At 38.5% G+C, this 22,589-nt stretch overlaps 1 protein-coding gene across 1 annotated transcript in view; it reads left to right on the forward strand.

The window, feature by feature from the left end:
- The window catches only part of strn (striatin, calmodulin binding protein), a 45,032-nt gene that overhangs the window by 4,208 nt on the left and 18,235 nt on the right, over nt 1–22,589 (forward strand). Inside the window, exons 2-6 of the mRNA XM_007890489.2 lie at nt 8,608–8,711; nt 12,547–12,620; nt 14,254–14,332; nt 15,702–15,872; nt 20,460–20,607. Coding sequence (XP_007888680.1) covers nt 8,608–8,711; nt 12,547–12,620; nt 14,254–14,332; nt 15,702–15,872; nt 20,460–20,607 — 576 coding nt within the window. The remainder of the gene's footprint in view (nt 1–8,607; nt 8,712–12,546; nt 12,621–14,253; nt 14,333–15,701; nt 15,873–20,459; nt 20,608–22,589) is intronic.

A 22,589-nucleotide genomic window follows, 5' to 3' on the forward strand; every position in this document is an offset into this window, starting at 1 on the left:
TAGAGTACTCACATCGCAAGCAAGAGAACCTGGGTTTGATTCCCAGACAGGGTGAAATGTTAGGCGAGTTTCCTTACTCCAAATATCCCTGTTTACCTGACAATAAGTGGGAACACAGTTGTTAGTTGATTGGCGGATTGCCTTTCCCGGGGTAATAATCCCTTCAAAACAAAGTTTTTAAAAACACTAATGTTTTGGTCACTCAATCCACAACTGTTTGTGGGACATTGCTGTGTGCAATTGGCTGCACAAGTGTACAGTTAATTCACTTTACAGTATATTCTGTGAAACGCTTGGAGACGTCCCGAAGATGGGATAAGACGCTGTACGAAATGTTGTTGTTGTTATTATTAGAACTTGTTATTGTAATTAATTGTGAAATGTTTTTTAATGTAATTTAAATGCTTGCCTATTAATCAGCAATACACAGTAAGATGGAGTCCTGTAGCTCAGTGGTTAGAGCACTCGCCTTGCAAGAAAGACACCTGGGTTCAATTCCAGGCAGGGCGAAACCTTGGGCAAGTTTCCTTACTCCACACGCCTAATAATAATCCCTCCAAAAACAAAACGATAATAAATTGGTCATTTTCAATCCACGACTGTTTGTGGGACACTGCTGTGTGCAATTGGCTGCCGCATTTTGCCCACAAATACACAGTCAATTCACTTTACAGCATATTCTGTGAAGTGCTTTGAGACGTCTCGAAGACGTGAAAAGCGCTATATCAAATGTAAGGATTATTATTATTAAGATTCATAGTCAGTTGGTAGAATGCCATAGCCACATTAGTATTCAGTGCAATAAGACCTTACCATTGAACTCTCATCTGACCTCTCTTGTAGCGGTTTGTCTGTTCCCACTCTTCCTCTATATACAGTTTCATTGTCTCAGCCATGTTTGTTTTCCATCTGTGATCCATTCCAACCACTTTGGACTGAATAAATCTTCAGCCACATTTTACACATCTTGTCCATCACGGTTGCACAATAACTCAATCATTCCTCACAATCTGCTCATTATTTCAGTGTTAGTTTATTTGTTCCACAGTTGATCTCTCTCTCACTTTCCGTATAGAGCATATTCTGAGGCTCCTAGCCTCTCATTCTGTCGCTTCATTACAAAGTGTGACTCTCAATGTCATACACAAATGTCAACTGGACATTAGTCTTATACATAGTTACTGCATAACTGTATGCTGTCATAACATTGTAAACTGGCCTTAACTGAGAATGTTGTATTTAATTACTTAGTGTAGAGGTGCATTGTTGGATCAAAGTATGTCCTGTAAAAGTAGATTTTTTTTAAAAAAAGTGTAACAATGAGAGAGCTGGTTCATGCCAGGTATTGGCTTGGCTTTGTCTTCGAATACAACTCCTCAATATGTACCTTTGTCTTCATTATTGAAGTACTCCATGTTATACCGATTTAGCACAACAATGTGACAAGTATAGCAAATGCATTTTTACCTTTAAAATATGTATACACTGGTGCGTGAATACTCCATTTCAAATATACGTAATCATATTGTTCTAAAGTACATATTTGTCATCACTGATTTCTGCTTTACTTTCATTCCAAACTTCTGTTCTGGTCTTCTACATAATTGGGGTTCCAATGCTTTATTAAAATGGCACTTGATATTGCAATTATAAAGAAAGGCTGTTTTCTATTTTTATTTGCAATAGGTTCAGTTAATATAGTGTTTTTTTAATAGGATACCAATTCTCAAAGTTTCGCAAAGAAAGGAATTAGAGTACCGTGTGCTACAGTTAAGATAATTTAATGAAAAGGTTGTTTAATTTTGGGTGACTTATAGAAAGCGATGATACCAAGAGAGGAAAAAGGGAAAAAGAAATGCTTGATTTACTTGGAATCAGCATCCAAATTTGCAGAATTGTCATCCCCTTTCTCTCATTCTGTAGCACAGCATATTGATAAGACAACATTCTGAATCTTTCAACTTCCAGCTACGTTTCTGCAGGAACATTATTTTACTGTTAACTGCATTAAGCCACCAGGCGGTGACGACCCAATCTTCTTTCCCAAACCTCTGCCGTGTGGCAAGGTATGTATGTAATCAGTCATTAGGAAAACGGGTAGGTTCAAAGATGGCCTTGCTTTTGTTTGTTTCCCATTGGGAAGAGTTGGCCTATATTTACTTTGCATCTTCACAATTAATTGAGAACTGTATATGGGATTCACTTTTGTAAGCAAAACCATTGAGGTAGGTTGCAGTGGAGGAAATTTTGAATTGCTCCTGAATCAGATTTCATTGCCATTAATTGCTTTGGACGTTGCAATCCACTACTATATTGAAGATTGGGGCTTGAATTATTCAGCCTAGTACAGAACTAGACAGATCCTGCATTGATGAAGATGAGTTGTTAAACCTATTTTCGGGTGAATGTTTAAGATCCTACTGCAACATTTGAAAAGAGAAAGAGAAATGTCCTAGATAAATAGGACATTCACCTCATAGGTTTGTGAAACTTTACAGTGGAAAATGCCTGCCCCAATTGCTTATAAAAACAAGTAAACACTGTTAAGGCATTTTGACATAACACATAAAACAGTATAGAAATGCTGTTTCTGAGATATTAGTTTCATTTTCGATCTTATCAGATTATACGTTTGAATTTGACAAATGTATAACATGCCACTTGTTTTCAATTACATCCAACATCAGAATTTTGTGTTAAGTGTAATATTTTTCTTTTCATTATTTAATTGTATCGCACCCCTCCTCAAAAAACCTACTCGATTCCTCGAATCAATCACACAACCGTCCCATTTCCAACCTACCCTTTCTTGCTAAAGTCCTATAGTTGAATGTGAACAAAACTGAGGCCCTCCTGATTGGCTCACGCCAGCGCCTCTGCACCTCAGGCTCTGGCAGCATCAACCTCCATGGTTGCACACTACAACTCACCAAGTCAGTCAGGAACCTAGATGTCTTGTTCGACCCTCAACTGTCTTTTCTTCCGCACATCCAAGCCATGACCCGCTCTGCCTTCCCTCACCTCCGTAACATTGCTCGACTCTGCCACTAACTCACCCCTCAGGCCACTGAAACTCTTATTCATGCCTTCATCACCTCCAGGCTCGACTATGCAAATGCCCTGCTTGTCGGCCTTCCCAACTCCTCCCTCCACAGGCTGCAGATAATCCCAAACTCTGCAGCCTATGTCCTCTCCCACACCAACCACCACGACCCCATCTCCTCCATTCTCGCCCGACTCCATTGGCTCCCTATCCTTCAGAGGATCCAGTTCAAGATCTTGGTCCTCACCTACAAAGCCCTCCATGGCCTCGCCCCACCCTACCTCTGTGAGCTCCTAACTCCCTACCAACCCGCCTGCTCCCTCCGCTCAGCCGGCTCTGGCCTTCCACATCCCCCGACCCATCCGCCCCACCATTGGCGGGAGGGCCTTCAGCCACTGCCCCCAACCTTTGGAATTCCATCCCCCAAACACTCTGCCTCGCCGCCTCCTTCAAGTCCCCCTCAAAACCCTCCTCTTCGACCATGCCATTGGTCACCCCACTTACCTTCCCCTACCTTCTCCCTCCCTGACCCCAGCTCGGGTCTGAGATGCTGTACACTGTCCAGCAGCTTGGGAGTCCTCCCGATGTGAATGGCGCTATACAAATGTAATGTTGTTGTTGTCCTGGAATGCATTGTTGCAGGTCAACTTCGGTCACACCACTCCCTCCTTGAGCCCCTGCGGTCTGGTGTTTGCTCTGCCCAAAGCACCGAAACAGCGCTTGTCAAAGTCATGAACGACGTCCTAGCTATCTGAGACCAGGCTCTCTGCTTCCTCGTCCTCCTGGATCTCTGCCGTGTTTGTCAGAGTCAACCGTGCCGTCCTTCTCCATCACCTCTCTTCCCTTATCCACCTTAGTGGGACCGCACTCGCATGGTTCGATTCCTACTTAACCAACCGCCTCCTTTTCATCTCGGCAAATGGTTTCTCCTCCATTTGGCGCCTCTGCTCGACTGGCACTGGCCTCCTGCCTGTCCCTCGCATCCTCCGCTCCACCATTGGAGGTCGTGCTTTCAGCTACTTTACCCGAAACTGTGGAACATTCCCCCAACCCCTCGGCCTTGCCTCTCTTTCCTCTTTTTCAAGTCCCGCCCTAAAACCTTCGTTTTCGACCGTGCTTTAGGTCAACCACCCCCCCGGCTCCACCACTGTTAAGCACTCTGAGACCCTATCCTGCATGGAAGGTGCTATAAAAGTGCAAGTTGTTTTTGTAAACTGCTGTTTACACTCGAGCATGTGTGTAGTTTCTTTGTTGATACTGCTGTAAAACTTTGCTGAAGATATAAACTGGATGAATTGTACTGCACAGCAAAGTTCTCTGATTCAGTAATATATAATTACTTTTGCAAGGACATAAAATAAGAATGACTGTATTGTTAGCATCTCCCATTTAGTCTTTGCTTTAAGACATTCTCCTAATGTGAAAGGTGTGGGTTTATGACATTGCAATATGCTTTATAGCTAACTCCAAAGTACTTGATAGACTGAAACCTGCTATAATTAAATTTAGAGTGTTATATAACTTTGTGTAGTTTCCAATCCTGGTGGCTTAATTCAGTTGATAAATAACGTTGGAGCAAAAATGTAACTGGAAATTGAAAATATAAATGGCTTGCCAATGTGCTGTATTGAGTACAGCCAAATTGCTTATTTCCTTTTTTTTCTCCTTCCCTCCATTTTTTGAACACTGACTAGTACTTCATTAATGTGTCTAATTTTAATCAAGCTTCCTGAGCGATTCTGTTTAATTTTTAGAGAAAGTATTCATGCTTGTAACCACCTTTGTGCTTCAGGCAAGCTCAGTTGGTGATTTGGAAAGTTTAAGCCCCATGTCACGATTTTGAAGTTACATAGTTTATGTTGACACCTCAGTTCAGTGCTAAGGGTGCGTTATATTTTTGGAGATGTCCTTCAGATGAAATATTAAACTGAGGTAGAACATTGCTGTGCGCAAATTGATCGCTGTGTTCATTTACAAAATACAGATGGTACACTTTACAGTATATCCTGTAAAACTCTTAAGATATCTTCCCAACATTTAATAATAATAATCATTACATTTGGTATAGCATATGCAATGTTGTTATTACCATCTTTGATCACAATCAAGGTTTGAAATTAAATATTGGTCTGGTGAACCAGAAGAGCACATTTAGAATGGATCAGTGAGTTTGGGATGTTGTGCAATACTGTACAGTGCACCATTTAAATAAGTTCCAAATAGTTATATGCTTGTGTGCTTTTATTTAAGCTGCCTTTAACATCTACTTGTAACATGGTACAAACCATTGTAGCAAATACATTACTCATTGTCACTTACTGGATCTGCAGCTTTAATTTCGAGTCCCGAGGCTAAACATAAAACTAATTTTACGTCTCGAACGGTGTTCCTCAGGGCTCTGCCCTTGGTCCCCTCCTTTTCAATATCTATATGTTCCTCTTGGTGACATCATCCGCAGACATGGGGTCAACTTCACATGTGCGGATGACACCCAACTCTACATCTCTGCCTCCACCTTCGACTCCAGAACCACTGCTGTCCTGACATCAAATCCTGGATGAGAGCTAACTTTCTACAGCTGAACATCAACAAGACCGAGGTCCTCCTGATTGGCTCTGGTCAGCACCTTCACGCCTCAGGCACTGACAGCATCGCCATCCAAGGATGCACACTCCATGGCCTTACTCCACGCCCTCCATGGCCTTGCTCTTTCAACCTCTGCGACCTCCTAATTCCTACCAACCTGCCCGTTCCCTCTGCTCAACGCGCTCTGGCCTGCTTCACGGCCCCCACCTTGCCCATCCCACCATTGGCGGTGGGGTGGGGCCTTCAGCCACTTGGCCCCCGCCCTCTAGAACTCCATCCTGCAGACCCTTTGCCTCGCCCCCTCCCTTGCCTCCTTCAAGAACCATCTCAAGACCCTCCTCTTCAACCGTGCCTTTGGTCACCCTCTCTCCCGCCCTCCACCCTCCCTGATCTCGACCCTCAGCTTGGGTCAGAAGCACTGATTGTCCAGCGCCTTAAGACATCCTCCCAATGTGAAAGGTGCTATACAAATTGATATTGTTTTGTTGTAATTTGTTTGGTTGTAAAGTAGTTTTGAAGTGGATATGTAATTGTCTGCAACTTATATGTATTTTAGACTATCTGGTATCAGTAATGAATAACTAGTAGAGTTGCCCATCCCAGTTTGGACAAAAGTGAGGAGGGCCTACATGGGAACGAAGGTCTCAAGTAATGAGCTGTTGGCAACAAAGCACATATCTTTGTTTGTGAACGAGTCTCTGTCTCCTGTTTTTCTGTGTCTTTCTTTCTGACACTTCCTGTTTGTTTCCCCCATGCCTAATCCCCATGAATTTCAGCCACAAAATACACATAGCATCAAGTTGTGACATCTCGACAACTTGATCATATATTAACCATGTGTACTTATTTTCTGGCTGTGGTCTTTTAGACACAAATATTTTGAAACCAGTGGGGTGAACACACATTATAGCCCTGTATGGAATGGTCTGGAAATAATATCAAGCAATGCCACAAGAGCAGTGTTACCAGAGCAAGTGCCCTTTAGAAGTGCAGAGGGACCCATGTCTTGAAGTTGTATTTCACAACTCCGGAGTAAACTATACTACTGTGTTCATCTTATAGTGCTGCTGTTGAGGATGGGGCTGCTGTTGGCAGCACTAATGCATAAATGTGCCAAAAATGTGATTCCACTAAGGTGTTTATGCTACTCACAGTTGAGCTGAAAAAGTGATATTCCATTGTGATTCTGACTAATTATGTTTTCCATTTTAGATTCATATAAACTGAAATCATCTTGAAGATCAAATTAAACAAACTGACTTGGAACTATTTCACCTTTGAATCAAGTTGTTCATTCTATGTGAAAGGTGCTATATGAGTGCAATTTGTAAATATTTCAGTGCATGTGAAGTTAACACATACATGTGTATGCAACAATTTGCATTTATATAGTGACCTTCACGCGGGGCAGGACCTCAAAGCGCTATTTCAGTCTTAGATTAGTTAACAATCCTTAAGGAAATGTGAAATTGAAATCTGCCCCCTGACTATTTGCATCAAAATGCAAACTCACCATCAGACTAATACCAGGAATTTCACTTTAGCTCCAGTTAAATTACAGTTGAATCTCACTTTATCTTTGCTTTCTCCCTTTTTTAGGTGTGTGATGTTCGAAATTATATTTAACCTGTTTTGAGGTTCAAAATTGATATGGATAAACTGAACTGAATAATTTGACTAAATATGTTCAGTATGTTCACAGTGCTTCTATAAATATTTTTCCTTTCCAAAGCTGTATAGTTTCTTGTCATTTGTGTATTTTGTGGATCATGGTGAGGATTTGAATGACAGAGGTAGATCGGATCAAATTATGAATATGTTTCCCCCCCCCCATATAATATAACTCTTTCAGCTGGAATATGTCCTTGGTACTAGAGTAGGTTTGGTATCCTGAGTTAGATGTACAGTTCCATTGATGGCCATTTAAGTTTGTTAGCTGTCTTCCAAGATAATTGTTTAGGTTCCCTTGGAGACCATTCTCTGCATTTTACAATTGATGTTTAGAAGTGTGATCCTCTCCACCCTCAGTTGATACCTTTACAAAATCTCAATCTATTTCTACTGAATTTCCATATCCTTTTGACCCTGTTGACTTGTGATCTTAAATTACTTTTCTGGTTTTGCTGGTCTCTTCATACAGTATAATTGAGATTTCATCTGGCATTCAGATAAAGCAGTATTTGTTCCAGAATCCTACCAAAGGATATAGCATATTTTCACTTACTGCATATTGATATAATCACTATTAGTGGAAATAATCTTACTATCTATTGGAACCCTTCATAATCATGAAGATCTGTCAGATGATCCCTTAACTATCTCAGCTCTTAGTCCCATCATCTCTGGCTTACATTGCAGAAGGACAAAAACATCAATTTCTAAATGGTTATTGGTTGGTGGAGTTCAGGCACCACTGTTATCACGCTGGTAAGAAGCTTTCAGGCTCAGTAAAGGAACACTCTTATTGCATCTACCTTTACTTGAATTGAATACCCAAATGTGACTTGAGAAACCTGTATGCCTTCATTAAGGAACAAAGGGCTAATCTTAATCCTAAAGGGCTAAACAAGTTGAGAATGAAATCAGAAAGCATTTTTTCACACAAAAGGTTTTAGAAATTTTAAATTCATTGCCCCAGGAAAGTTTTAGGTGCCATATCAATTAAAATATTTAAGAGGGAGGTAGATGAATATTTGGTGGACAGGGATATCATTCTGCAATAAAGGAAAAGGTGAAAAGGCAGGTAAATGGTATTAGATTGTAGATCAGCCAAGATCTAATAAAATGGTAGAGCATTTCATGCTTATGATTGTTTAGATGGAGTAGCCTCTGAACTAAATGGCAGTAGGAGGTGGTGGTAGTGGGGATATGTTTCCATTTTACACCATTTATTTTGAAATGTTGGAATGTGCTAACCTGCGTTTTTTTTTCCTTTTTTTAATGTTGGTGGTTGAACCTTTTCTGCTTTTTCCTTTCAGGCACAGATTTCTTTCTTGCAAGGGGAGAGGAAAGGCCAAGAGAACTTGAAGAAGGATTTGGTCAGAAGAATTAAAATGCTTGAATTTGCTTTAAAGCAGGAAAGGTGTGGCTTTTGGAATCTTTATATGAACTGTGTTCTGGATGTGGTCATAAAACATACCTCACAAATTGCTTCTTATAAAATACTTGCCTTTTGACATTTGCTAATATTGTTGGAATAAATGTTGAGTTTCCTCTGGATTTGCATGTGATCAGATTTCCTTGTAAAACATTCCACCACTTTCAATTTATGAACAATGTTTTTGTTTTTAAAAAAAAACTAAGGAAAATTGTCCAGTTTAACTCTTCAAAGACTGCAGTGGCAGATCTGTACCAACATAATTTAAATTGTTCTAAGAATTGTGTTAATTAGTATTCTATTCCATAGATTTATCGCTTTTATTTTGTAAAATTCAGTGACAGAAATGCATATTGAATCAGTTTTATTGTATATACAGTATGAACTATTTTGGTACTGTTTCTTTTAAGCAATCACTTCACAGTCCGCTAGGAAGTCCTTTGGAGATCTTTTGTGTGAGTGTGTGCACTTGAGTCACTTGTGGCGTCTCTCCTTATTCTCTGACACTCAGAGTTGAATTTCTTAAAACGCTTCACTTCAGATATTTTTTATAAAGACTTCCTGTTATCAAAGTTTTAGGATGTAATAGCCATCATCTTGTTAATAATTGAATATGTTCAAATGTCAGGATCTTCAATAATGAGCCTTTTTTGGTCCAATTTAAGAAAGTTGGAGATGAATTGGTTATCATTTAAGCTGTACTGTCAAATTGAAAATCTGATGGCTTCATAAAATTATAGTTAACTCAAGTTTGTGTATTTGTATGGAAGTTCATTTCTATATTTTTAATATCCTTTGACAGCTTTTCCTCCTGCCCTCCCCCATCCCCCACCCCCACCATTTGTCTGCTGTAAATGTTCTTGTATCTCTTGAAAGGACTGTCTAATTGAGTAACAATTTCTCACTTTCTTTTGATCTTTTTCCTATGATAAGTGGGTAAAGTATGAAGATACTGAAATGAGTTGTGAATTGATTGAAGTGCATGAAAAAAATGCAGTGTGTTTTGACATGAAGCATTCATGAGGCTTGATGAAGCATTAACAGGCAATCATAATGCAGCAGTTTATCATAATGATATTAAATGTTAGACTAACCTAGATTCCTAATGTACATAATAAATTCCTTTAGCATCAAATGTAGATGAAAGGGTAAACTGTTGCTATATGCCCTGTTGCTACATGTTCCGTATATACAGTAGTAGTCCATTTGCCAGATTTATAGGCTAGGTAGGCATTATATTTCTCATTTACTCCCATTGGCTGATGAATTAAATTAGTTTTTTCAAAACTTGGTTTTGCACAATAATCCCTAGAAATGTTATTGTTCTTTCATCTGGATATATAAGGTCTTATACTGTAAGATCATATTGTTAAAAAAAAACAAATTTTTCGAATCGCAGACAATGCATACGTTTGATCTTAATTTGAAGATAATTTATTTTATAAGGATAAAGCTGTGAAAAAACAGCTGCCAAATTAAAAGTAAATTTTTTCACAATTCTGAAGTTTAAGGATAAAATGGTATTGTAGACTGAGATGTGGACTTAATTGTGGGTGTGAACCTACATGCCTGCCTGCTTTCTTTGCTAGTACGAAAAATGTCAAATTGGGTGGATATATTTCTGGTAAATAATAGTTTTTGAGTACTACTTTTTATTGATGTTGCTATTAACGTTGTGTACAAGTTGGGGTTTGTTCACAGTCTGCAAGCCAGCTCATTGGGTGGCTTGGCCTATTGCCGATGAATGCTTTGACAGCCTTCTGATCAATCCTGCTGCGTAATGCTTTGGAGAATTGACATTAGAATGCAGAGCACGAATGTGCTTCACTTTACCTTTTGATATATTCATAAATAGAATCCTGCCGTAACAAAAAAGATTAAAAAATAAGACTTATATGAGTTTTACTGTGGAGTATATCATTCCAATTTTCAAATCAGTTTCTCATGGAAAATGAAAGAATTATAGTGAAAAATCAGTAAATTACTGACTCATTGAATCGCGGGAAACATAGTCTCGACTAGTCACAACTTGTGCACTTACTGGCTGCAGTGACAAACTACCGCATGCGCACTTACCGACTCCACTGAATACTTACACATCGTATAGATTATTGATTAACTCAGATTTTATACGATTTATACAAGCATGCCGGCAACTCTTACTTCATGTAAGTCATATCAAATGTTATGGTCTCGACTGATACGACTCATGTGAGTATTACTATGTATATTGTATATATGCTATTTTCTTCTGTCCCTTTGCAAATTGAATGGGTTGTTGCGCAAGTCTGTTCTATTGGCAAATGAGGATAATTGATTCCTTGCTTGACCAAACTTTTTTTTGGATGAATTGGGAAGTAACTATAATTGGTCAGCTTTTGCAACATGCTGAATGCATTATATCGTGTTCAAATCCCATCATTCTCTTACACCTGCCTACCTCTCGGACCTCCTCACTCCCCAATCCACCACCCAGTACCTCCGCTTGACAGGCCTCCTGCTCGTCCCTCGCACCTGCCATCGGAGGTCGCTCTTTCGGCCACTATGCCCCAAAACCCTGGAACACTCTCCCTCAATCCCTCTGCCTTGCCAATCCTCTTTCAAGTCCCGCCTGAAAACCTTCCTCTTTGACCGTGCTTCCAGTCACCAGTGTCAGGCTCTGCCACTGTTATGCACTCTGAGATGCTACCCTGCATGGAGGGCGCTATATAACAACAACAACAACAAGATTTCATTTATAGAGTGTCTTTCACGTCGGGAGGACGTCCCAAGGCGCTGGACAGTTAGGTCAGGATCCGAGAAGGGGGGAAATGGTCAGGGTGAGGGGAGAGGAGGGGGTAGAGAATCGAGAGGGGAGCTGAAGGCACGGTCTAAGAGAGTTTGACCGAGTTTGATCTACATGTAAGTGTGAGTTGTTGTTTGTTGTTGTATCCAAAACCAAGCAAGTTTCTCTTGGTATGACTATGTTAAAGGTGCCTTGCTCACGTCCACATATTTAAATCTTGTACATTTGTATCTTCTTTACTTTCTCTTCCTTTGCCCTCACCTTCTGCTCTTCCTCTCTTCTCTTCCCCCCCAGAAAATATAGACTCATCACCTACTTTTATTATTTGTTTTTAAACAAAAAAAATAAAATGAAGAGGTGATGTGAATTGATTATCTTGGTTTCTTGTAAAAGGTTACACATATTGAAGTGTCTGTGCTAAACAAAGACAATAAAATAACTAAGAAGAAAGATGAGTAGATTGTGAATCATTTTTGCCTCAATGTGCTACATGTCTCTCGCAATGTAAAATCCATGTCTAATTGCTATCTTGTTTCTTTATTGAATTGAAAACAATACAGTATTTTAATTTAGCTGTGTTCTTAAGATTTGAGCTGGTTTATTTTTGCAATAACCCTAGAGATTTTCTTGCAGAGTTAGTGTTTTATAGACATTCTTTGAAACACTCTTGTTAGTTCAACATAGCTTATCTTTCAATGATAAAGTGAACTGAAGTTCTGAAATTGTAGTTTTGTTACGAGTGAATTTCCTTTAGATTGGTTTTAGTTAATGATAGTTGTGCATTAAATTGACAGTGAAAAATTAAAGATATATATTTTGTGCACTAATGATGAATATGTTTTCAACAAAATATGAAATAGACATCTGTGGTTCCAGTATGTTGCTAAAGTATGAAATGTTTTTGTATTTCTTAACCACAAAATCAATTTCCCAATTCAGTAATTGCATAATTAAGTTAATGATTTATTGGTTGCGTGAATATATCAGTTTAATTAGCTGTTTCCTTAACTAAAACATGTATTCCTATTTTTTCAGAGCTAAACACCATAAACTGAAATATGGGACGGAGTTGAATCAAGGAGATATGAAACCTCCAAATTATGATTCTGGTAAGATGTGAATCATTTGCGAGTGCTTCTAAAAAAAAAATTAACACATCTCACAGAAATATTTTAATACCATTGACGAAGGCAGGGAATTTTAATTAAAAGGTATAACTTATGGATCTAGCAAATATATAATTTCAATATTTAGTTTAAGTAGAAAGTAAATTAATTGCATCGCAAGATTTTTAAGAAAGGAAATGTTAAGGAGCATTTTTGTGCATTATTGCACATATGTTTTGTTCAACAAAGTATGGATTACACATGATCCTTGGTTGCTGATGTTACTGAAGTGTTATGTGCTTATGCATCTCTTAGCTGCAAAAACAATTGATTTCATGCTACATTTATTACTGTTGAAATAAACAAAGAAATGTGCTGTGGGAATTTTGATTCAAGCTCCTGCTGTTCGTCACATTAACACCAATAAAAAAAAACCTAACTTTCAGTTTAGCATTTATTCAGAATTCCAACATAATATGTTATTTTGTAATGTTAGTAAACATTTGGACCCATAAAGTTCTAAGTACCCAACAAAGATGTACAGAATGTACACAGCTATACAGAGTATGACTGACTCAGTATGAAAGAATTAAGTTGAGTGTGAGGAGACACTGGAAAGAGCTAGTAAGTGAGACCATTTACAATAGAAAGAGAGGTGATAAATTTAATATTTTACACTTTCACTTTTCTCTCCCTCCCCCAAATATTGTGTAAATGTTACAAGGTATAAATTTTTTATGAGAGTCTAGAAGATTGACGGGCTTAAATGTTGTTATAAAGGTCCTTTGTGAAATGGGTTTGTGCATTCCTAACTCGTTCCTTGGTGGCCAAGGCCCCAAAGGCCAAAATGCTCTTAAAATTGTCTGTCTGTTGGATCAGACAAGCCACAGCATGCCTGGTATTGGAAATGGGAACATATTAACCTGTTGGTTGAGACATTAATGGAGCAGAGCGAGAAAAAGAGCTTTTCTCTGTGTATATCCATACTTATGTACCTTGGAGTACTCAAGTTGCAGAGTTGGTACCCAAAATGGGAAAATATATTCTGTTTGAAGACGTTCTGTGCAGCATTTTTTACTAAGGACCGTAGGAATCTACAGACCTGGAAATAGTCTGGTTGGTCACAAAATACAATTTTAACAAAAAAATAATCCCACATAATCACACATGTATTTCAGTGGATTTCTTCACTAAATAACTTTTAATTTGTTGTCAATTTTGCAACGCAATATGCTTCTGCTTCCTCCCTGAGTAGTCTATTCCATATGTACATCAATGTCAAAGATAAATACATCTGAAATGACTGTTCACTTTCCCTCGTCTGAGATATATTTTGGACCAGGTTAACCATGTTATTAGGAACCAATTGATCCTTGGTCTTTAGGATTTTGTATGGTTTCCTTTGAGTTACATTTTCTTTAGCATTGCTGCACACATGAAGAGTGTGAAGGTAATATGTGTAAAATTGTAATGAGTATTAACAGCTAAATGCTATGAGATCAATCACAATAGGAGACTTTGAATTTTTAAATGGTATTTAATATTCTACAGTAACATGTTTAGAGAATAGAGAATAATACTCATTCGTGAATCATGTCAAGAGAGAGCTGGGTCTAATGCATTCTATTTCTTTTAGATGAAAGCAATGAAAATGAGGTCCCAACAACACAAAATAGTCAGTTAACATGGAAGCAAGGGAGACAGCTGCTTCGCCAGTAAGTATCTTATTGGGTTGTTCATTTTTCAGATATGATTGTAGTATTTAAGTGTTCAGGCAGCACTATGAAGGTTGTAACATACTTCTGTTTTCACTTTGAAGGACATTTAATTACATCATAAAGCTGAGATTTATCATTCAGACTACAGAATTTGAAATTCATTGACATTGGTGTAATTTAAAATGCACAATCTGCTTCTATGAAGGCATTAAGTGGAGTAATCAGATTTCATTAATTTTACTCATCTCAATCTGGGACATAGATGGTGCAGTTTGGCTGCTGCGTTTGCCTACATAAACAAAATTCTAATGAAATGTACATATTAATATACATTTATTATCTCATTTTTTGATTATCATAAATTGTGTTTTGCCCACCTCATGATTTTGGTAGTATTAAGGGATAACTTTTCTTCCCCCCACCCTACACTGACAATGCTGGTTTACTTCATCTCCCCACCAATCCACCACGTTGGGCCACTTTGCCCTGCCTAAAAACTCTTCAACTGCATCTTTGGCCTAATCCTAAATTTCGTCACCCCCTCCCCCAACCGTCCTGCCAGCATATGCTCCCATTCTGTCATAAAGTATTGTATTAAGTACTTGGAGATGGCCCCCAAGTGAAATATGCCATAATTGGTCTTGCTGGAACGTCCCCTACTATTCCAAAGAAATGTGGAATTTTCTCATTATCCTGACTTGTATTCCCTCATAATCCAAGTTCACCCCAAATTCAGATTGGTTACTCACCTCATTTGTGGGCATGTTACTGGTGCAAATTAGCTGCCTTGTTTGCCTACATAATGCATTCAGTTCATTTTGAATTATCTAATTTGTTAAAGCATTTGATTTTCTTTTTGTCGAAGTCCTATCCAGATGTAGGTTACTCTGCTTAAAGCGGGTTGAATTAGTTAAATAGATTCTGTTTATTTCTAATTAAAACTTAACATTTATGATTTTAATGTTTTATGTTTTTGTTAAACATTGTATTTTATTGGGGAAAATGTTTTCAATCTCAACAAAAAAAAAGCTGTTGAGGTTTCTTCTTAGTGCAGACAATGTAATGAATAGTGAATTGTTTACAGTAGCCAGTGTGCTCAGAGCTTTCATTTTCCTAGTGACTTTAGAGGCTGGTACTGGAAGAGATGCATCACTCTGATCCTGCAGCTGGTACAAGTGACTATTTTTGCCAATTTCCCACTACATCACTACAGTTCAGCAGAGTGTAGAACAGCATTTTCTGTTGTGTGTTTTTTGCTCCTGTTGTTTAAACATCCTACCTGGTATCTGGTCAGATCTTACTGTACAAATTTCACAGAATTGTAATGGTCGTTCAAAAGAACTAACGTTTAGTTTTATTTGTATAGATACCTACAGGAGGTGGGTTACACAGATACCATAATAGATGTGAAGTCAAGACGGACACGAGCAATGCTAGGCCTCTCTAATGATGACCTGGACAAAGTATCAGGAATTACAAACCTAGAGCCTGTTGTTAATGGTGGAGAAGTTCTGCTAAAAGTTACAGATATGATTGGGTAAGTGTTGATACTTCATACTAATTTAAACTGGTTATATGTTAAATTCTAATAAAAAAAATTGTTTCAAGTATTTTTTAAATATATATATTTCTAGGAGGCTTTTAAATTTGGGATACTAAAGTGGATGTAGTCCAGTGTTGTGATAATAGCTTATATTGCCCTTGGTTTTAGTGTGAGTCTGCATGGTTTTTGGTAGATGACCCTGTTGGAAAGAAGAGAATATTTATCTTTGAAGGAACAAAAAATAATGTAGTGACTTTTGTCTGATTTTTAAAAACTCCTTAAGATGCAACTAAGGCATTTAAGATCTGAAATTATGCCAAGTTTTAAGACCAATTTACCTCAAAATATAAGATTGTGCAGAACTTAAATTCAGGGTTAATTTGGAAATACATTTCTGTTCTTAAAGACGTAGCTTCAGAATTAATGCTAAATTTAAGTTTTCTGCAATTCTGCAGAAACATAACACAAACTAAGTTGAGTTACAATGTTGACTTGCTAGTTTCTTTCCCATAATATGCAAAATGTCTGTACAGTATTTGATTGATGGATGTATCTAGTAGTATTGCATGTATATGGTGCAATAAAAATGAAGGCTTTTTTTAAAGTAAAGTAAAATTGTTGACCCAGTTGGTCAAATGTCATTTCATGCAACCTGGAATGAATAATACCGCTAATGAAAATTCACCCAAGGTTTCCAGTACTGGTACAATTTCTATTAATAAAAATGCATGGTGTTGGAGTGAAAAAGCTCTTGTCAGGAAGCCACTGCGAGAATAACTCCTTGATTCTGAGAGAAAAAGATCTCAGGATGTAAAGTGCCACTCCGACAGGAAAACCTACACGTCATGATGACCCACAAGAACTTGGCTGCAATACAATTTTCACTTGGAGCAGAGTTCCCGCAAGTCAATCTCTTGCAAACAGTTTTCCGTGAGGTAGATGCATTTGACATACCAGGACAGTTTTCTGCCTATGGTTCACACCCTGAACACAAGCCAGTAATGTTTCCATGCTAAAGAGGTTGCTGCTGACATTGTTTCCTGTTTGCTGTGCAAGTGCAAAGCAGGAAGCGATGTTGGCAATGACCGATGACCTGAGAAACGGCCTCTTTTTTAAAAGCACGGGAAGCTAAAATTAGTGACTTCTGAGTTATTGGATCTCTCCCAAAATCGCTTCCTGTGTGCTACAAGTTGGAAGTGAAGTTAGTAGTGACCTAGTAACCCAGAAGTTGGCCATTTTGGTGGGAAAGCCGACTGGTGCATACGAAGCAAGTGGGTGAGTTCTGCCCATGAGCAGTGAGTAGAGTCCACCACGTTATAACTATTTGTGCTGTAAAAGCTGCATGTAATGAGTGCTGGTCAGGCCTTGTTTGGAACATTTTATTCAATTTTGAGGATTCACTCTGAGGAAGAGTGCATTAGTTATCCAGCAACAGTTAATATCCAGAATGAAGGGATTTTAATTCTGTCTTAATATTTGGAATGTAATTATGACAGAGGCTGGATTATGTATGTTCCCTCAAACTAAAGAGGTTGAGTGATGATCCGATTGAATTTAAAATAATAAAGGAAATGAAATAAAGGAAATAATAGAGTAAATGCGGTCATCCTTTGTTACCATTCCAAAACAAGAATGCATAATCTTAAAATTAGAGTTAAAGAAGTTGGAGTGAGATCAGAAAATATTTCTTCACAAAAAGGTTGTGTAAAACTAATGCCCTGCTAGGAAAAGCTGTAGGTACAGCATCAATCGGGATATTTAAAAAGGTTACACACTTGGAGAGTAAAGGAAGGAATTAAGGGATGTGGAGAAATGTGATGAAAATATCTGATGTGATCTTAAAAAAATACTAGGACAGATTGAATTGGCTTCTGTTTGTTACACAACTAGAGATGGAGAGAGTATTACTGTATGATAGTCAGAAGGTTGTGGATTCACGCTGTAACCCGAACTTGCATTGTCTAGGCTGACACTCCTGAAGCAAAGGATGTGTTGCATTGTTGGAGGTGCTATTAACAATAAGCCTTGCGCTTGATATAGACCTTTTCACGTATTCTAGACGTCTCAAAGCGCTTCACAGAATATACTGTAAAGTGAATTGACTGTACATTTGTGGGCGAAATGTGGCAGCCAATTGCGCACAGCAGTGTCCCACAAACAGTCGTGGATTGAGTGATCAAATTATTAGTGTTTTTGTTTTCTTGAGGGTTTATTATCAGGTGTGTGGAGTAAGGAAACTTGCTCAAGGTTTCGCCCTGCCGGGAGTCGAACCCAGGTCTCTTGCTTGTGAGGCGAGTGCTCTAACCACTGAGCTACAGGACTCCACATTCTTCGGATGAGTCGTTTAACCGAGGTCCCATCTATTTGTTCAAGTAGACTATTGCACTATTTAAAGAGAGAAGGGAGTTTCTCTTGGTATCCTGGCCAACAAATAGTTGGTCATTCACTTCATGGCTGTTTGTGGGACACTGCATATTCTTAAAATTAGGTGTGCAAATTGGGTGCTGTTTTCGCCCACAAATGTATAGTCACTCCACTTCACAATAAATTCTGTGAAGCAATTTGAGACATCCTCACAACATGAAAGGCACTATACCGAATCCAAGGATTATTATTATTTCACACCTTTTATGACTCCATCACTGCACAAGAGGAACAGTCAGAAGCGCAAAACATCACACAAATATTTGCACAACATTAAAGTGTATTTAGCTGAATGATTCTCCCCTGCTTCATTTAATATATTGCTGAATAAGGCTAATGACAACACTCGTACTAACTTCAGAGGGATTTGTAGTTTCTGCTTGTGAGCAAATTGTATAATGTGGTTTCTGTGGTAAAAGCAGGAACTAGCTTTATTGTTACAGAGACTGTTGTTAGCACTAACCTCACTTGATCGTGGCATTTGGTTTGCTTGACTAGAGTGAGATTCCTTTTTTCTTTGAAATTTAAGCATGACATAGTATATTATTTTAAATGTGATAAATCTCCCCTTTACCTTGGAAAAATGCCATAGAGTTTGGAGAATTTAGGGTAGGGTGAACTAATTCAAATAAAGATTTTTTTTTCACAATCATTTCAGGGGACTGGATAATACTGGAGTAGTATTCTGACCTCAAACATCTGGGTTTGTGAAGAAATGCCATCCAACCTAATTTCTAACACTTAATCATTTTGGTCCTGATTTCAAGGCTTATCTCCCCCCTCCCCACCACCCCCCGAGCTTGCTTGCTTCTCCTGGGTCAACATAAAGTGAATTTGACATTGATGTTACCAGTAAGACTTAGCGTGATCCTATCCCATAAGATAGTCAGTAGTGGCTTTCAACAATTGATAACGACCAAAGGTCTCAGAAATTCATCTTGAAGCATAAAATGTTCTTCCATAGATGTATGTATCCTACTGAATCCTACTGGGAAAGAGATGCAATGCATTCAGATCATTTGCTTCTGTAGTAGACAGCTACATATCCTACTGGTATGCTCATCTTGCTTCCAAACTTGCTCCGGTAAATTTTGTACCAACCGAAGTGTGGAGTTACACATGGACAATAAATAAACCTATTTTGGCAAGCAGGACAGTGTTTCATACATGTTTCCTCCTCTCAAGATGTGGTCATAATAATCAATGATTGCATTTTCTAGCAATGGGTTAAACACTGCTGCAATGCTCCCATATCCTCCTTTTGTAATGTCAGAGTAGCTAATTACTTGGATCTCCATATCATTGAAAAGATGGAGAAGGGATTTACTGATAGAATAATATAATGCTCCAAATCTTGATTCCATGATAGCTGATGGGTTAGTATGCAAGAGAAATGGACATTATCAAGATAACTAACATTTTGAATTATTAGTCTATTCTGATCTTTCATTCTTCAAAAAACAAACTTCTTTGTTCGTTCCTTAATCTTGACCATTGCCAATACGTCCAGACTTGGATTTGACTTAGAATACAAATTATGTAGTTGCTTATGGAACTGGTACTTTGTGTTTTGCCTTTTACTTTATTAAAATAAAATTGGAATTAGCAAGAAGTTGAGAGTTTCTGTTGTGTTCCTACTAATTGTCAGCTGCAGGATATCTATATTTGCATTCAGAATTATGTTTTATTTTTATATTGTTTTTGAATCCTGTTCTTTATGCTCTAAGGGAAAAAGATGTCTGGTGCTTTTAGTCATCCATGTATTTTTTAAATGTCATTTTTCAATATGTCTGGTTATACTCAAAGTGTGTAATTTGATTTTGTACCCACCCCCAAAGAAATCTGCGTTAATGTATATTTACATGTCATAATGCGGTAAGGGGGAAATGAATAAGTACACACTAGATGATTACATCTTTGTGACATTAGAGAAGCAATGATGGAAACTTTCAAGGAAAGTGCATTAAATGTGTCATTCAACACGTAATGCAGGACGTGAGAATTATAGAAATTAGAAAGTATTCATACTGTGAAGTGCTTCAAACTGCTGTTCTTTAACTACCAAATGTAGGAATTGATATGAGTTAGTGATAGTTTGCTGAGGCTTTAAGTGAGGTGTATGTTTTTTTTTAAAAATTTAAATGCATTTTGTTTAAGGAATTCTGGAGAGGAAGTTAAACCACTTTTGACAGATTCAGCAGCTGTGCTGGAAACGTTCAATTTCCTTGAAAAAGCAGCAGAGGAATTTAGTGATGAAGATGAAGATGACAGTGATGGAAAGGAGAGAACAATTATTGATACTTCGGTAAGTAGAATAACAATGTGAACAATTGTGGGTACATTTGAATTGAATCAATATGCACAACAAAGACTCTAAAGTTCTATTCATTGCATTTCAGCAGATAAGCAGGCCAACAGAAAAGCGCGTAAATATTTGCCCCGAATTGCAGGGAATTGATTGGTGCTGTTGAGGTACATTTTACTGCCAGCCTACATCTTTTCACTTTATCGATGAAAACTAAAAATGAGGAAATAAGACATAGATTGTTGCAAAAATATTATTAATTTCTTCTTCACCCTGGAGCTGTTCATGCTGGAAAAGTGAAGATTGAGAGGTGACATGATTGCTGTCTTTAAGATTCTAAAGGGGCTAGCAATATAGATCATGACTGGCAGTTTCAATTTGTCCAGAATAGTAAAACCAGAGGACATGGCCTGCGATTGAAGGGGGATAAATTCAGAACGAATCTACGCAAACATAATTTCTGTGAGTGAATAGTGAACCTGTAGAACAGGCTCCCTAGAGAAACTGTTGAAGCAGGAAGTTTTGATTCTTTCCAACATAGATTAGATAGTTTTCTTTTAGGAAATAACATTTTGGGAATAGTACATAGGTAGTTTGGGACATATGTGCATGTGACCGTCAGGAAGGTGGAAGGCGAACTAGATGGACCTTGGACAAAACACAAAATACTGCAGATGCTGGAAATCTGTAACAAAAACAGAAGTCGCTGGGAACAAGTCAGGCAGCATCTATGGAGAAAGGAAAGTGAGTCAACGTTTTGGGACCACGACCCTTTGTCAGAGCTGGGGCATGTTGGGAGGGAGAGGCTTTTAAGGGCTTACAGAGAGGTGGGAAGCAGGAGGTGTTGATGATGCAAAATAAAGAGGAGGGGGATTGTAACAAAGCGGGGAATAGATGTTAATAATGCAAAACAAAGGGGGGAGAAATTGCAACAAAGTAGGTAGACCAGAGAGAAATGGGCTTTCTGGGACGGAGAGGGGGAAGGTGAGCTGTTATTGTCTGAAATTGTTGAAATCAATATTGAGGCCAGAGGGCTGTTAGGTCCCTAGCAGATAGATGAGGTGCTGTTCCTCGAGCTTGCGCTGTGGCTCATTGGAACAGCGTAGGAGACCCTGGATGGAGAGGTCAGAGTGTGAGTGGGAGGGAGCATTGAAGTGGCAAGAAACCGGAACGCAAAATCTGCCCATTCACCTCTTCCCTACCACTGTCCAGGGTCCCAAACGCAGATTTCAAGTAAGCCAAAGATTTACATGTACTACCACCAATGTAGTTTACTCCATTCGCTGCTCACCCTGTGGTCTCCTCTACATTGGGGAGACAAAACTCAGATTAGGTGACCAATTTGCCAAACACCTCCCTTCTGTCTGCAAGCACAACTCTGAGCTACTGGTTTCTTGCCACTTCTTTCTCCTTTGTCTTCCTTCTTCCCTCTCTGTTAGCACTTAAAAGCCTCTCCTGCCCAACGTGCCCCAGTTCTGATGGGTCATGGACCCAAAAAGTTGACTCACTTTCCTTTCTCCATAGATGTTAGATGGAACTTGATCTTTTTTTCATCCAGCATTTCTTATGTTCTTACGACACATACAGAGGAGAGAGACACTCACAAACACAGAGAGAAAAACACACAAACATAGACACTCACAAACTCATACAGAAAAGAGAGACATATTCACAGAAACAAATGCTTAGAGAGAGACACATACTCACATAGAGACGCTCACAAATACAGAGAGAGAGACACACACAGACACTCACAAATACTCACACAGGAGAGAGGTGCACTCACATAGATACAAGCACATAATAATAATAATAATCCTTGCATTTGATATAGCGCTTTTCACGTCGGGAGGACGTCCCAAAGCGCTTCACAGAACACACTGTAAAGTGAATTGACTGTATATTTGTGGGCGAACGCGGCAGCCAATTGCACACAGCAATGTCCCACAAACAGTCGTAGATTGAAAATGACCAATTTATTA

This window comes from Callorhinchus milii, unplaced genomic scaffold (genome assembly GCF_018977255.1).
Source record: "Callorhinchus milii isolate IMCB2004 unplaced genomic scaffold, IMCB_Cmil_1.0 Scaffold3, whole genome shotgun sequence".
NCBI lineage: Eukaryota > Metazoa > Chordata > Chondrichthyes > Chimaeriformes > Callorhinchidae > Callorhinchus > Callorhinchus milii.